This window comes from Dendrobates tinctorius, unplaced genomic scaffold, assembly GCF_039654945.1.
Source record: "Dendrobates tinctorius isolate UK_male_01 unplaced genomic scaffold, ASM3965494v1 ptg000126l, whole genome shotgun sequence".
In the NCBI taxonomy this organism is placed as follows: Eukaryota; Metazoa; Chordata; class Amphibia; order Anura; family Dendrobatidae; genus Dendrobates; species Dendrobates tinctorius.
In genome coordinates, this window is record NW_027361794.1 from 11,260,761 (window position 1) to 11,278,116 (window position 17,356).

General features: G+C 43.7%; 3 protein-coding genes across 3 annotated transcripts; all 3 read right to left on the bottom strand.

The window, feature by feature from the left end:
* Positions 1–881: 881 nt before the first annotated feature.
* On the bottom strand, positions 882–2,598 carry LOC141047327 (uncharacterized). The gene is made up of 2 exons (XM_073542387.1): positions 2,445–2,598; positions 882–2,342 (listed from the first exon to the last, which is right to left on the bottom strand). Exons 1-2 carry the CDS (start codon positions 2,573–2,575, stop codon positions 1,037–1,039), a joined length of 1,437 nt encoding a protein of 478 aa, XP_073398488.1. The 5' UTR covers positions 2,576–2,598; the 3' UTR covers positions 882–1,036.
* Positions 2,599–10,896: 8,298 nt separating this feature from the next.
* LOC141047329 (uncharacterized) lies at positions 10,897–12,433 on the bottom strand. Its single transcript, XM_073542390.1, has one exon. It carries the CDS (start codon positions 12,285–12,287, stop codon positions 10,911–10,913), a length of 1,377 nt encoding a protein of 458 aa, XP_073398491.1. The 5' UTR covers positions 12,288–12,433; the 3' UTR covers positions 10,897–10,910.
* A 3,054-nt stretch (positions 12,434–15,487) lies between these two features.
* LOC141047164 (gastrula zinc finger protein XlCGF66.1-like) lies at positions 15,488–16,626 on the bottom strand. The gene is made up of 5 exons (XM_073542120.1): positions 16,481–16,626; positions 16,172–16,351; positions 15,966–16,089; positions 15,785–15,882; positions 15,488–15,586 (listed from the first exon to the last, which is right to left on the bottom strand). Exons 1-5 carry the CDS (start codon positions 16,556–16,558, stop codon positions 15,488–15,490), a joined length of 579 nt encoding a protein of 192 aa, XP_073398221.1. The 5' UTR covers positions 16,559–16,626.
* Positions 16,627–17,356: the final 730 nt, after the last annotated feature.

Sequence of the window (17,356 nt, forward strand, 5' to 3'; positions counted from 1 at the left end):
TAACAATAGTGATTTTGGACTGCAGTTGCATCCCTCACTATTGATGACACCTAACGCTGTGACTATAAATATTATTTGTAGTATCTGCACTGTGGCTTCAGTTTTAACACAGACAGTAGACATAATAAAGTTTATACAACTATACAATACCCAGGCCTGGTGTCATGCTGAAGTGAGGATGCCAAAAGTAAAGCATCCAAAGGTTATCACACATGGGCAGGAGAATACACATAAGAGGTAACCTGCAGCATCGCTACAGTCTGATAGAAATATATGCAGACGGAAGCGGCGCTGCTGGTTAAAACTCATGCGTATTAACCTGGCCAGGTGTGATAGTTATGATACAAGGGCAGGGTATTGTACATATGGCATGTATTTTCCCCATCATCTCCTCATTTTATCAACATACACTGAATAGAAGATGTGGTTAATTACAAGGTATATCTACTATAACTTTGGATTGTATCCCAAAAAGTTAAATGATGTTAAAACACACCATAGTCAATTAACTGTTTAGGATACAAGTCAAGGTAACAATAGATAGGCCTTGCACTAAACTCCATCCTCTATTCAGTATGTACTATATTACCTTACTGAAGAGACTGTTGTGGAAAATAAAAATCATATAGATTAGAAAATAAAAATCATATAGATTAGAATTTTTGACTACACATAGTTCAAAGATTGACACGCGAAGCGTGTGCCAATAGTGGAGCTATGTGTTGACAAAAATGGCAAATGTATGGTGCAGTGTGTGTACACCAGTGTGTGTGTAGGCGGCGAAAGACACATTAAACAAACCTTTTTTTTGAACCATAAAAATAGAACTTTTATTTATTTATTTTTTAAAATTATTTTCCTTTTGAAGGACGTTTGGGGGAAGAGTGGGATACTTTGGGCGTGTGGAGAGACGAGGAACGGCTGGAAATTGAGGAAGGGGTTCTAGGGGAAGGGGCTACTAAAGTACTGGGGGAAGGTAGATCAGGTATGGAAGCGGAGGCAGTTTGAGAAACATTGGAAGGAGAGGGGGGACTGACTAACAAAGTCTTTTTTTTTTCTTCTTCTTTGGGGCAGGAGTCACCTGCCTGGACCAAACACCGTATGGCCGCCTTACATTAGCTGACCGACTAGAGATGGTGGACCGTGTCTTGGCAGAATAAAAGACGGAATGTGGGTCTCCCCTAGACTGCTCGGTGGTGGTGCTGGCGATGCTCCTTGAAGGAGAAATTGTGGTCACGGTGCTCAAAGAAGGAGAAGTGTGAGTGGGGCTTCTGGTGGGAGAAGTGGTGGCCGTGCTCCTATCAGGCGAAGTGGTGGCGGTGCTCTTCTGATGAGGAGTGCTGGCAGTGCTATGAGGAGGCGAAGCAGTGGCGGTGCTCCTGTGAAGAGTAGTGGTGGCGGTGCTCCTAGGAGGAGATGTGGTGGCGGTGCTCCTCTGATGAGTGGTGGAGGTGCTCCTTGAATGCTGAGGATTTGTGCCGGTGCTCTCATAATGATGAGAAGTGGCGGAGCTCCGACCCGGAGATGATGGTGACTCTGTGCTCTGAACAGGAGAAGAGGTGGTGGTGGACCAAGCAGATTTTGGGCTTGTGGTGTGCCAAGATGAGGTAACGATGGCAGTACTGGTGCTCCAGACAGGAGCAGCACTTGACATGGTGGTGGCGGGGGTGGAGTGACCAGCAGCACTCGGCATTGGTGTGGTGTAGTGGTGTCCGGCTTGGCTAGGAATGCAGGTGGCCGTGCAGTGATATGCAGCAGAAGTCGGTACTGTGGTGAAGAGAGACAGTGGTGGCATAGGTGGGAATGACAACACTGACTGCTGCACGTACTGATTCTGCTGCATAGCCTGCAAGAAAGCAGTGTTGCAGGCGTGTAACACATTCAGCTGTTGCTCAGTACTAAGGTGATCCGCCATGCCCCGTTCAATTTTACTAAAGAAATGGTGCGCTGGTCTATTGAGGTCAGTCTCCAGCCATTCAAGGCGCTGGTCGGAAGAGAGGAAGAGGTGTTCCATGTGGTTAAAACCATGTTCCATTAGTGAGAAACCACTTTCCACTCGTTCGGACAGCGTCTTGAGACTGGCATGAAAGGCATCGCTCAAGTGCATGAACTCGGGCAAGACAGGCCTGTCCGAGGCCCTCTGCTGCTGGCGCGTAGTGCCCGCACAACCAGTGACAGAGACCTGGGACAGGGGGACACCTGATTGACCAGCTTCCTGATCACCAGCTGTCTGTGTTGCTGACCTGCCATTTGCTTCCTGGCTGTCGGATGGCTGGGACGGGTCCGAGGTCGATCGATGAAGAACCGCTCCAGGGACAGGTTGCAGGGTGCTGATCCTGGTACTGTGGAAAGAAAAGTAAAACATTAGTATCATGCATTATTGTGTGGAACATAAAACCACCAATTAGTTCAATGAAAAACAAAAAAAAACATTATATACTTACGCTCTGGTGGCAAGGACCGGTCGTAAGAATTCCAAAGCGCGATGGTAGCGGTACTTGGTTCTGGTCCTTGCCGCTGAGCCACTGCGAACCTGTCCCTCAGCCCGAACATCAGTGTTGAAGCGGTCCTTCATCGAGCGCCAACGTGTGCGGACTTTGTTAACTGTTGAAAAAATAAAAAAAAATAAAAAATTAGACAATGCACTGACATCTGTAGAAACACACAAACCTGAGTGACCATGCAGCCTCCAAAATAATTCTGAACACAAAGCATACACTATTGAACCAGAGGACACTGGTGTGTTTACTGCAAGTATATGACTAGCAATAAACATACAAGTATCATCAGGAACAAGAGTGTAGCATGAAATATACCGCATGACAATACACAAGTCATACACTATTGTACCTGAGGACACTGGTGTGTTTACTGCAAGTCTATATCTTGCACTAAACACACATGTATCATCAGGAACAAGAGTCAATGCAGCATCACACAACACAGAAATACTTACTGAACGCCTTTTTTAAAGTTGCAGAGGCGCAGTCCCAGCCCTCCATCAACGCTGCGGCCACCTCATTCCAGAGCTGCCGGGTCACCACAGTGTCCTTGTACTGCTGGTCACGGCTGTCCCACAACGGGCTACGCTCCTGGACAAGGCTGATCAGTTGCTCGTTGTCAATATACAGGTCTTCATCCCGTCGTGGAACCTAGAAAACAAATACATTTAGAATCTTGGAAATTGTGGCGAATGATAGAGATAGGAAAGAAAAAGAAAAAGAAAAAAAAGCAGGGAAGAAAAACAGGAATGGAAAAAATTATTGAACCAAAACAACAGGTAGAATGTATCCTGTATCTTAACAAATATAGTTTGCTCAGTTTAGATTTACAAAATTATATTATTCAAGTTTTGTAATTTTTACTATCTCACAATTATTTTTTATTTGCTAAAAAAATTTTTTTTTACAGAACAATGGTGTTTCAATGGGTGTCAACTTTTCTCCATCAGTTGCAAATTTAGTTCTGGCATGGTGGGAAGAGGTATTTATTTTTGGTTGTAATCATCCTTTTTCAGATAACATACAATGGTATTCTCGTTTCATAGATGATTTGCTGTTCGTTTGGAAAGGGGGATGTTCATTTGATCCCTTTATTTGTTGAATATATTCATTCTAATTTATTTCATTTGAGTTTCACTCATATTTTTGATTCTAAAGAAATTTGTTTTTTGGATTTACGTTTAACAGGAGCACCTTATCAGCATCTCTCTAGCACCCCTTTCAGAAAAAAAACCGCAGGGAATGCTATTTTACATGCTACTAGTTTCTATCCGGTACATACCATAAAATCTATACCTGTAGGAGAGTTGACAAGAGCCAAACGAAATTGTAGCAATAAATTCTGGTACAATAAAGAAGATAATATTATAAAAAATCGATTGGGAAATCGCGGTTATCCAGCTTGGACTGTAAGGCTACTTTCACACATCAGTTTTTTGCCGTCAGGCAGGATCCGGCTATTTTTTAGAAAAAACGGATCTGGCGTAAATTTTGGACAACTGTAGAAACGGATCAGTTTTTCTGCCGGATCCGTCTAGCAGGTTATATCTGTTTCCTGGGGGCTGGCCAATTGGATCTGAGCATGCGCAGACTTAAAAAAACGGATCCGGTTGCTGGATCCGTCTTTTTCTTGATCCGGCGCATTCCGTCGCCCATAGACTTTCATTGTGGCAAAAAGCCGGAAGCATCGGATCCGGCGCTTCCGGCTTTTTCGCCGGAGACAAAAAATGTTACAGTAGCCGTTTTTTCCAGACGCCGGAATGAGACAAATAGCCGGATCCGGCAAAAAAAGGACGAACCGCAATACCATCCGGCGCTAATACAAGTCAATGGCGAAAAACCGGATCCGGCATTGCATTTCGCCGGATCCGGTTTTACAAAAAAAAAGCCGGATCTCGCCTGACGGCGCAAAATGGATGTGTGAAAGAGGCCTAAATCGCACTATTAATATTACTGAAACTAAATCTAGAGATTCTCTTATTCGGAAGCAGACTTGTTTGCAAAAAAATTCTTTTCATTGTCCAACTTTAGTATTAACTTATAGTTCTTATTTTCGCTCTATTTCCAATATTATACAGAAAAATTGACATATACTAAGAAATGATGACATCATTGATATAATTTATTGGGAGAAGGTATCAAAATTGTTTCAAGCAAAGCGCCTACTTTGGGAAAATTTTCGTGGCCAAGTTTTTTGGATAAACAAAAAAAATACCGGTGCAAGTAATTGGTTATCAACTGTGGGTTACCATAAATGTGGACATTCGCTAGGTAAAACATGTTCTTTTTCTTACAAAACTACCCACTTTCAAAATGCAACAAATAGGAAATCATCTAAAATTCAGAATTTTCTTAATTGTAATTCAGATGACGTTATTTATATCATTGACTGTACGCATTGTGCATTAAAAATATGTCGGATCGACTATCCGCAAATTAAGAGAAAGCTTTCGTGAACATTTATATGACATTGTACATAGTTCCACTAGACATATGTCCAATATTTCTAAATACTTTGTGTCTGTACACAATAGAAGTGTTTTTTCTTGCAGGGTTTACTGTCATATGTCTTACTGCAAGGTATTTCTGCACATTTGTCATTCTGTGCCTTCTGTTTGTGTTTCAGTTAATGGGTGGTGTGAACATTGTCCGACCGACTTTTTCACAATTGTGCATGTCACATGTGTTTTTAATCCAGTTTTTTTCGTGCTTATGCATGATTTGAGAGACCCCACCCCTCTTTTGTGTGACATACACATAAAGAGCTGTCTTGTCTTACACCACGTGCCCATACTAGAAAGCGCCTGTCTTAATCCTGTTCAATTAGACACTGTTCACATGTTCAGGTTTTAAATACATTAGATAGGGACTGCTTCAATAAGGGTTACCTTGACGAGGTGGAGCAGCTTGGTACACATTTTTTTGCAAAAAAAGTATCGACTAAATACCCTGTATTTGTTGTCATCTTTTTATCAGCACTTGCTGACTACTGTCATATGTCTTACTGCAAGGTATTTCTGCACATTTGTCATTCTGTGCCTTCTGTTTGTGCTTCAGTTAATGAGTGGTGTGAACATTGTCCGACCGACTTGTTCACATTTGTGCATGTCACATGTGTTTTTAATCCAGGGATTATGCAATTGAACGCATTAGGAAACATCCCAGAGGAGGTGATCGGGAACAAGTGCTGCGCAACAGAGAAGCCTTTTGGACTTTTTTGTTGGACACACGCGTACCTATGGGTCTTAATTTGAGAAAGGAATTCATGTTATATTATTGATTTCTTGATTTTTCTGTTTTTTTTTTAAATTTTATTTGTATAAATGTATTTATTTCATCGTTTTCACATTGTATTTTCATTTGGTTTATGTATGTTGGTATCACATGTGTCTTTTTGTAATTATCAGTTTCACCTGTTCATTGCCTTTATACAATGCAATGTCTGCTTCAGAGCTCAGCCTGGGTTTAAGAACCAGTGTGTTCAAAACGCGTCCAGGTGCTCTGCAATTCAGTCCAAGGTAGTTCCCTTCATTGGGTATACCTATTTGTACATAGCTGCCCTTTTGTACTAATGATTTTGATGAAGTGAAAATAAAAATCATTTTTTATCCTTTGAGCTGGATTTCCCCATCTTTTAGAATGTATACTTACATGGCATCTCCTCCCCGCCATGCCTTGTGTACGCTGCTCCGGCTGTTCTGGCTCACTTGGCTGGTCCGATTCCGAGGTCTGTGAAGAACAGAAATTAGTAGCCATATATAGAGGCATGTATACAAAGGCAGCAAAATACTCACCTCACGCTCTGCCTCTTCCAATTCTTCCTGTGGAGGAGCATATTCATATCCAGAAGACATGCTGTGAAAAAAAAAGTACATTATATTGTAAAGGACAGCCTCACATTGATTTTAGAATACTCACATTAAAGCTGCTGTTTTCTCTAAAGTTGTGGATGGTCTCTGGCTGGGTTCGTGTTGTCTTGTCTTCTTGCTGTCTGTCTGGAGAGTGATGATCTGGCACTACAAAGCCCTTATTTTATCTATCCTTCCTTCCAAACAATGTTGCTTGTTTAGGGGGTGGATTTAACAAGTGTCTAGACATTGTTTACTCTGAAATCGCGTGCCCTCAAAAAGTGCTGACATGCGCAGTGCACAGCGCACGTCAGCGCCACCATCGACTCTAATGCTAATTTTTTGCGCATTGCGTGCGCTGACATGCCCATGCAATTTTTTAACGATGTGGGCGGGAATAAAAATTGCAACATGTAGCGTCCGGTGCGTCTGATCGCACACATGGAAAATGCGCAGCGCACTTAAACGCTGAGGCATGCGTGCAATCGCTGGACACTGCGCCTGCCATTTTAAAGATAGGGGACAATTGCGCATGCGATCGTTAGCGCACGATGCGCTGCATGTTAAAACGCTTGTGTGAAACCAGCCTTACCACCTCAACACATTAACCTAACTATCCCTGGGTGGCCCAGTCAAAAGTTTTACCATAACCAGGTTCCCCACATCATGTTCCCACATGCTTTATGCATCTATTATCCCTCTGTGTCCGTACTGTTACATGCTCAACACTATGGCTGGTCTGAACAATGAAGGCAACTGTTACCACCCACCTTTTGTGTCTCCCTTTCTTCCTCATAGATTGCAAGCTTGTGAGCAGGGCCCTCATTCCTCTTGGTATCTGTTATGACCTATGTGATTACTGTTATGCTGTCATGTCTATCGTCTGTACAAGTCCCCTCTGAAATGTAAAGTGCTGCGGAATATGTCGGCGCTATATAAATAAAATTATTATTATTCCCCTCACCCCCCTGTCCTGGTAAGCATGGTCCTCTCACCCCCTTTCCTGGTATGCATGGTCCCCTCACCCCACAATCCTGGAATGCATGGTCCCCCTCACCCCCTAATCCCAGTATGCATGGTCCTCTCATCCTTCAATCCTGGTATACATGGTCCCCTCACCCCCTATCCTGGTTTGCATGGTTCTCTCATCCCTCAATCCTGGTATGCATGCTACCCCTCACCCCCCAGTCCTGGTATGCATGGTCCTCTCATCCCCCAATCCTGTTATGCATGGTCCTCTCACCCCCTATCCTGGTATGCATGGTCTCCTCACCCCCCAATCCTGGTATGCATGGTCCTCTCACCCCCCTATCCTGGTATGCATGGTCCTCTCACCCCCCAATCCTGGTGTAACTGGTCCCCTCACCCCCTATTCTGGTATGCATGGTCCTCTCACTCCCCTAGCCTGTTATGCATGGTCCCCTCACCCCCCAATTCTGATATGCATGGTCCCCTCATCCCCCCCTTTCCTGGTATGTGTTGTGAATTCGCTTTCTGGCCTACCTCTGGTTACTAGTGAAGGTAGTGGAGCTGGTTATATTGACAGAGGGGTTGCGAGCTCTCTTTCTGGGCTCCCTCTGGTGGTTACTGGAGGTAATGGAGCTGATCTGATTAACAGAGGCTTGCCACCTGATAATGAGGAGGACGATTGGAGATCTGAAGTTTCTGACTGGATTTAAGACAGCTGACTCTATCCTCTATCCCTGCTGGTGATTTTTTCCTGCCTCCTGAGGTCTTAGTTTCCAGCTCAGTCCCTGCATGCTCAGCTAAGTGTTCTTTTGCTATTGTTCACATTTGATCTGGTTTTGTCTATTTCAGTCTTGTGTGGTCAGCCAGATCCAGCTGGGGCTGTGCTGAATCTCTATCCATATGTTACTGCTTGTGCCAGTTTGTTTTTGTTCCTTATTAGATTGGCCTCTTTCTGCACTGCTTTCAGAATATACCAGAGTGCTGATATAGTGGGCAAAGTCGTGGGACTTCAGTATTTTTCTATCAGATGTGTTGGACATTTTTTGCAGGGTTTTTTGCGTGATTGCAGACAGTGTCTTTCCTTTCCTGTCCTGTCTAGTTAGTGTGGGCCCCATCATTTGCTCTGTCTATTTTCCTACCTGCGTTTGTGTTTTCAACTTGTCTCACTGACAATATATGCTTGGGGGCTATCTATTCCTTTGGGGTCTGCTCTGGGGCAGTTTAGATTTCCCCTTTCTTGCTTTAGGCTTATTTAGCTCTCTGGCTATGTCGAGGCGTCTAGGATCATCGTAGGTATGCTCCACGGCTACTGCTAGTTGTGTGGATAGGATCAGGGGTCTGCAATCCACTTAGTTACCAACCTCTCTGGTTTTGTGACTTTGCTTGGTCTTGCTCTCCTCCTCGGTGACCCAATCGTAACAGGTATGCATGATCCCCCTCACCCCCCAATCCTGGTATGCATGGTCCTCTCACCCCCTTTCCTGGTATGCATAGTCCTCTCACCCCCCTTTCCTGGTAGGCATGGTCCCCTCACACCCCTATGCTGGTATGCATGGTACCCCTCACCCCCCCAATCCTGGTATGCATGGTCCCCTCACCCCACAATCCTGGTGTGCATGGTCCTCTCACCCCCCAATCCTGGTATGCATGGTTTTCTCACCCCCCAATCCTGGTATGCATGCTATTCCTCACCCCCCAGTCCTAGTATGCATGGTCCTCTCACCCCCCTATCCTGGTATACATGGTCCCCTCACCCCCCTATCCTGGTATGCATGGTCCTCTCACCCCACAATCCTGGTATACACAGTCCCCTCTTCCCCTATTCTGGCATGCATGGTCCTCTCACCCCCTATCCTGGTATGCATGGTCATTTCACCCCCCTTTCCTGGTATGCATGCTACCTCTCACCCCCCCTTTCCTGGTATGCATGGTCGTCTCACCCCCCTTTCCTGGTATGCATGCTATCTCTCATCCCCCTTTCTTGGTATGCATGGTCATCTCACCCCCCTTTCCTGGTATGCATGCTACCTCTCACCCCCCTATCCTGCTATGCCTGTTGCTTCTCACCACCCTTTCCTGGTATGCATGGTCATCTCACCCCCCTTTCCTGGTATGCATGCTATCTCTCATCCCCCTTTCTTGGTATGCATGGTCATCTCACCCCCCTTTCCTGGTATGCATGCTACCTCTCACCCCCCTATCCTGCTATGCCTGTTGCCTCTCACCACCCTTTCCTGGTATGCATGGTCCTCTCACCCCCCTTTCCTGGTATGCATGCTACCTCACCCCTTTTCTTGGAATGCCTGCTACCTCTCACCCTCCTTTCCTGGTTTGCATGGTCCCCTCACCCCCCCAATCCTGATATGCATGGTTCCCTCACCCCCCTTTCCTGGTATGCATGCTACCTCTCACCCCCCTATCCTGATATGTATGGTCCCCCTCACCCCTATTAAACTGTACACATACAAAAAAAACCAAACATTTATACTCACCCTTCTATCATGCGTTCCAGCACTGTCCCGTTCTGTCAGAGGCCAGGGGAGGAGTGTGGTTCTGGAGTACGTGCATGCCCATACCGCAAAGTCCAGCGCCATATTGCTGAAGACACACTGCAAATGTGTCTTCAGTAAACTGGCGCCAGATAGCGCTATGAGCATGTGTGATTCTCACGCGCACTCCTGCCTGGTCTCCAGAAGAAGAGAAGCGCCACAGCAATGCTCCTCCCTGTGAGGTAAGTATGTAAGGGGCGCTCAGCCAATGAGCGGTGCCGTGCGGCTTGGTGGGGGATTCAAATCCCGTGCGGCAACGCTCATTGGCTCAGCCAGTGGGGTGTGGGTTTTGAATCCCGCATTGCTCATTGGCTGAGTGCCCCTGCTGCCGCGCGGCTTGGCAGAGGATATGAATCCCGGCCGCCATATCGGAATACCTATAACTTGGGTGTTCCAATATTGTGGTGGCTCTGTCACAGCTTCCGGTCGCGGTGCATTGTAGAAGCGACACAAGCGCCGGAAGTGTGTGACAGAATTTATTGGTAATTATATATTAGATTATCACATACTTTCTATTCCTGACTGACCGCCACTGGAGTGGCTTATAAACTTACGAAATATAGTTTGAAGTCTGGGATCTGCCAATATATGGGTAGTTTTCTTACTGTTTCGGATAACATGATACATGATTTTAGTTTTTTTAGTCTTGTTTCGCTTGAATATAGGTCAACATTAAATAAAGTCACCTGATGAGTCGCCTTTGGTGAGAACGACGAAACCCGTAGAAATGAGAGGCTTGGAGAGCAAGTGTGTATACGTCACCTCACCCTATCTACTGAAACGTGGGGTATGTTTCTTCTATTAGTCACTTTCTGACTAATCTTCAGGGGTGAGTTATGGGTATAGTTTTACATTTGGAATTAATAAACTTTAGTTTTATCCTTTTGTCAGCAAACATGAGGAATGACAGGAGACAACCCCTCTAAGAAGATCCAATTTTGGTTAAAAGGATTCCAACATTCTGAGCATAAAAAGGGCTTCAACCTTATGTGATGTCTATAATGTTTATTAAGAGTTGATTTCCAAGTAAAATATTTCCCACATTAAGAAACTGAAAAAGGCTTCTCACCTGTGTGACTGCTCTTATGTCTAATAAGATGTGCTTTCCGGTTAAAACATTTCCCACATTTTGAACAGGAAAAAGGCTTCTCCCCTGTGTGAGTTCTCTGGTGGATAACCAAATCTGATATCTGGTTAAAACATTTCTCACATTCTGAACAAGAAAAAGGCTTCTCCCCTGAGTGAATTTTCTGGTGCTTAACCAAATCTGACTTCTGGTTACAACATTTCCCACATTCTGAACAGGAAAAAGGCTTCTCCCCTGTATGACTGCCCTGATGTCTAATAAGATGCGCTTTCCGGTTAAAACATTTCCCACATTCTGAACAGGAAAAAGGCTTCTCCCCTGTGTGAATTCTCTGGTGCTTAACCAAATCTGATTTCTGGTTAAAACATTTCCTACATTCTGAACAGGAAAAAGGCTTCTCCCCTGTGTGAATTCTCTGGTGCTTAACCAAATCCGATTTCTGATTAAAGCTTTTCCCACATTCTGAACAGGAAAAAGGCTTCTCCCCTGTGTGAGTTCTCTGGTGATTAACCAAATCTGATTTGTGATTGAAATTTTTCCCACATTCTGAACAGAAAAATGGCTTCTCCCCTGTGTGAGATCTTTGGTGATTAACCAAACATGATTTCTGATTGAAACTTTTTCCACATTCTGAACAGGAAAAAGGCTTCTCCCCTGTGTGAGTTCTCTGGTGCTTAACCAAATCTGATTTCTGATTGAAACTTTTCCCACATTCTGAACAGAAAAAAGGCTTCTCCCCTGTGTGAATTCTCTGGTGTGCAACAAGCTCTGATGTCTGGTTAAAACTTTTCTCACATTCTGTACAGGAGAAAGGCTTCTCCCCTGTATGAGTTCTTAGATGCTTAACAAGATTATATTTCTGGGTAAAACATTTCCCACATTCAGAACATGAAAAAGGCTTCTCCCCTGTGTGAGTCCTCTGGTGCTTAACCAAACCTGATTTCTGATTGAAACTTTTCCTACATTCTGAACAGTAAAAAGGCTTCTCCCCTGTGTGAATTCTCTGGTGTGCAACAAGCTCTGATTTCTGGTTAAAACATTTCCCACACTCTGAACAGGAAAAAGGCTTCTCCCCTGTGTGAGTTCTTAGATGCATAACAAGATTACATTTCTGGGTAAAACTTTTCCCACATTCTGAACAGGAAAAAGGCTTCTCTCCTGTGTGAGTTCTCTGGTGGTTAACAAAAACTGATTTCCATGTAAAATATTTCCCACATTTTGAACATGAAAATGACTCCTTTGCTTTAGGAGCAGTTTGTTCTTTAATGCCTCTTTTGTGACTTTGATTTTCCTTAGTAGTCGGTAATGAATCAGAAGATGGGACCTGTATCATAGGATCAGATGACCGATCTTTGCTGTGAAGGGATGATGGTATATCTGGAGTAATAGCATTCACTTCAGTTGTATCTTGTAGGATCTCAAGATCATCAGATTTAAAAACTGAAGATGTCAGCTGCCCCTCTGACCTCCTCGTACAGTCATCTGCTAAGATAAAAAACAATTATTATTTTTAATAAAATATCCTAGAGTTTTATATTTTTGAACATTTCTACTTAGCTTGCCAGCCTGCCATTTTTATGGACAGTTTATGTAAAAAAAACGTATTATTTACCAAGACAATGACAGTTCACAGTCTAATAGAAAACCTTGTTCCATGAACCCGTAGTGTGTGGTGTTCAACTGTTCATTCTGCCTCCCAAACATCAAATAAAAAGAAACTAATCGATGTTATGTAGGCGAAAATAATACTAATTCTCATCTCACAAAAAACAAGTCCCCACTCAGGTCCATCATCTGTAAATAGAAAAACAGATGTTCCCACACTATTAGTGGCTCAAAGGCTGTTGTAAAGCAACAAGGTTTCTATAAACCAATCCAGCAAAATCCGTTCTCACTTCTGAGTCTTGCAGTGTGCTCAAACAACATTTAGGATCCCTGTATTTAGCAATATTATAGTGAGAAGAATCCACTTAATTTGCGTTGTGTGTCTCCTGGAGCACAATCTGGGCACTATGTGTTGGGTAATAAAATGTCAAATGTGTAATTTTCACTCTCCAACATCCACTGTGTGTTAATTTCCGGAAAGTGGCTGTGGAGTCACTCCTCCTATAGAGTATAACCCTCAGTGAATTAATTTATAAAATGGAATCACTTTATGGGGATTTCGACTATTCTGGTTTCCTGTCATTTAGTTATATTAGGGCTTCTGCATCTGGTGTGTCCAATCTCATCTGGGATCTGTTCCTGCTGTCCAGCTGGAGTAATCTGCTCCCTACTTCAGCCAACTGGAAAGTACCACACCCTACTAAAGCTCAAAGCATTTGGCCGTTGTTCTCCTCTGGTTCAATCCTCTGTGCTCAGCTCACGGCTTGTGTATTTGCTTCCCGTTATGACCGTGGCTGATTTACTGACTGCTCTTGTGTCTTCTCCTTCTGTATTTTGTCCTTCTAGTTGTGACCCAGCTAATTCACTATTCTTCTTGCCATATAACACCACAGACTAGCAGGTAGCATCATGGTCCAAGCCTTGGGGTCCCAGTGTAAGTCCAGATCCATGTAAGGGTGTTAAAGGGCGATAAGGAAGGCAATCCTTGGGATATGGAAAGCAGAGAAGATAGTGCCAAGCATGTTCATGGTGGACATCTTTTGAGCTGCCAGGTGACCACGAAAGGTGCTCCCAATACATTGTGTCTGCAAACTATTCCAGCAAGATCTGCATCCAAATAGCTAAATGGCGCTCCTTCCCTTCTGAACTTGCCATGTGCCCAGACAGTAGTGTACAACCCTATATAGGGTATTGTGCGAAGCTGGAAAATAATTTGTAAGATCCATTTGTTTTCTATTATTCTTTGTGAATAATTCCAAAGTTATCACCACATAAAGTGACATTCATCTGATTTTAAAAATGGGGTCTGATTAGGAACACAAAACTGGCTGCGGGAAGAGGTTAAATCAGAGTATTTTGGACACTAACTACTGTAGTCAAAAACTGTGAGTATAGACAATAACATCTACTGAAATGATCAAACTCAACAGTCTTCATCAGTAGTAAATGAGTAACTAGTGGTGAAACCTCTCTGGGGTAATTAGAGTATGGGTCTTGGTGACTTCACAATCTAAACTATCGTAAGGTCCAATATTTTCTGTCAGAGGAGTTTCAAGAAGAAATATTACACATTTAAAAGAGAACTGTGTATAATAGTGCAGCGCTGAGATATCTTAAAGGGAACCTGTCAGCAGGATTGTGCACAGTAACCTACTGACAGTGTCAGGTCGGCGCCGTTATACTGATTACAATGATACCTGGTGATTAAATTAGTCCTGTTGTTGTTGTTGTTTAATCTGTATTTGTAGTTTTTGGTTAATGAGATTCTCGTGGTGGGGCTGTGGGCGGGGCTTTATGTGGTGCTCTGATTACATATGAATCTGTATTGGCTTTTGACATGTCACTGATCCCTCAGGGACCTGCCCCCATTTTTTACATAATGCACATAATTGCGTTGATAATGCCTATAATATTGTGGCTATTGTGAGGCTTTGAAAAAAATTACATCCAGCAAAATGTCACTGGCGATGGCGGCACCTGTGCAGTAGCATCTATAAGTAAGAGATAGATGCTACTGGACAGGTGCCACTGGTGTCATTTTGCTGGATGTAGTTTTTTTTTCGAAGCCTCACAATAGCCACAATATTCAAGGCATTATCAACACTAATATCAACACTATTATATGCATTATGTAAAAATGGGGGGCAGGTCACTGAGGGATCAGTGACATGTCAAAAGCCAATACAGATTCATATGTAATCAGAGCACCACATAAAGCCCCACCCACAGCACTATCCACAGTCACACCCACAGCCCCACCCACAGCCTTGCCACGGAGCATGAGAATTTATGGCACAGGTGTAATGGTTTTCCTGTAGTTTATCACAATCCTCCTTTAAATTAATTAGTTTTAATACAAATGGAAAAGTCAGGATGAAGGGAAACTCTGTTGTTATTGTACAGAAATTCACACTTGGCCTCACTGCACATTTAATGTTGTCGATCATAAAAGCAAAGTTTGGCCAGAAAGACTGGACCTGGTCTTGTAGGGACCATATGAGACATTCAGCAGCACAGAAGGGGGAGAAGGTAGATTCATCCAATAAGATATCAGGGATCTAGGAAGCCAACAGCATCATTTCCCTCCACTTTCTCTTACAGGCCCATCATAATAGTTTTCGTCAAGTCATTTTCTAACTTGTCAGCACATTCTACATATGCTGTAATTTGGCTTTGTAGTTTACAGATCTGGGCAGGTAACGGTCAGAGTCTTCTAATCCCAGAGGGTAGGTGGATTGTCAAAAATGGTATGTCCTATAGAAAAGGGCTTTCAATGCCCAAAGTCATTTGAACAGTTTTGGGTGGAGGAGAATATTGTAGTGGGGAGGCAAAATGGTGACATGGTAATATGACCGGACAACACCATCGATAAAGCAGCCACAGCCGGTGACTGAGAAGAATCTGTGACTTCTCTGCATGTGGTGGTTACTACTCACCTGGGTAGTCATATGTAGGAATCTCCACTTTACACCACTCATCACCCCTCACATATGTCTCTGTAGTATTAATATGGGTCAGATCTTCACCCTGAAACAAATATTGTAAAAGTCACAGACAGATGGAGAAGTCACATCTATGATCAGCTCTAATCCTGCCATCTCCACCGTTCTCATTACACAAGTATAAAACATATAATACTGGTGGATAAAACAAGACTGAACACAAGACCTTCACAGCCATCTACACATCATAGGGGAGATCTCATGACACCTTCTCTCCATCTACCTGATGATCCTGAGGAACACTGGGATCTTCTTGTTTACAGTCCTGTGGAAGAAGAGGACGGGGACATCTCTCTGGTGTTGTCCTCTTACTGGATAGATCTGGAGGAAACAAATACAAGGACTGAATTTATTCTTTACATACAGATAATTATAGGCCGTGTGTATTTAGTCCTGTCTATTACCTGGTGATGTGAGGGGCTGGGGAACCTCCATCATGACGTCCTTGTACAGATCTTTGTGTCCTTCTAAATACTCCCACTCCTCCATGGAGAAATAGACGGCGACATTCTGACACCTTATAGGAACCTGACACATACAATGATACCATCATCCCCCAATCCCTTCATAGCGTTACTGTATAATGTCCCAGCATTCCCAGCAGTGTCACCTCTCCAGTCAGCAGCTCAGTCATCTTGTAGGTGAGGTCTAGGATCTTCTGGTCATTGATGTCACCATGTATCAGGGGGAGAGGTGGAGGCCCAGTGATTGGGCTCAGTGGTCTTCCCCATCCCTCGGACACAGGGTCCTGACAGCGCTCACTAGAGGTCTTCTTCACTACTGTGTAATCCTGGTTATGGAGAGACACATTAATAAATCTCACTACAGACATTTCCAGAGTCCTCACCTCTCCAGTTCTGTCCATCTGTTATTCCCATAGATAAGAATGATGTAATGTGACGTCATCAGAATCTCTCACCTCTCCAGTAAGCCGGAAGAGGATCTCTAGGGTGAGGTGTAATATCCTCTCAGCCATCTTGTCTCTGTCCATATCCATCTTTGATGGGTAAATCAGGAAAATTCTCTTCTATAGAAGATCTTCACTGAGAGGATCCGATATTGTAGAGACCTGAATGAGAAGATGAGCCGATGTAACATCATAAAAATCCTGTGTAATAATACAATTACTGGAGATAATAAGGGAAACATTTATCAGAAAGGCAGAGAAGAAGAATGGTGAGAACAGTCAAGGACAATCCACAGACCACCTCCAAAGACCTGCAGCATCATCTTGCTGCAGATGGTGTCACTGTGCATCGGCCAACAATACAGCGCACTTTGCACAAGGAGAAGCTGTATGGGAGAGTGATGCGAAAGAAGCCGTTTCTGCAAGCACGCCACAAACAGAGTCGCCTGAGGTATGCAAAAGCACATTTGGACAAGCCAGTTACATTTTGGAAGAAGGTCCTGTGAACTGATGAAACAAAGATTGAGTTGTTTGGTCATACAAAAAGGCGTTATGCATGCGCTGTATTGTTGACCGATGCACAGTGACACCATCTGCAGCTAGATGATGCTGCCGGTCTTTGGAGGTGGTCTGTGGATTGTCCTTGACTGTTCTCACCATTCTTCTTCTCTGTCCTTCTGATAAATGTTTCCCTTATTATCTCCTTCTGATATTTTTCTTGGCCTGCCACTTCTGGGCTTAACAAGAACTGTACCTGTGTTCTTCCATTTCCTTACCATGTTCCTCACAGTGGAAACTGACAGGTTAAATCTCTGAGACAACTTTTTGTATCCTTCCCCTGAAAAGCTATGTTGAATAATCTTTGTTTTCAGATCATTTGAGAGTTGT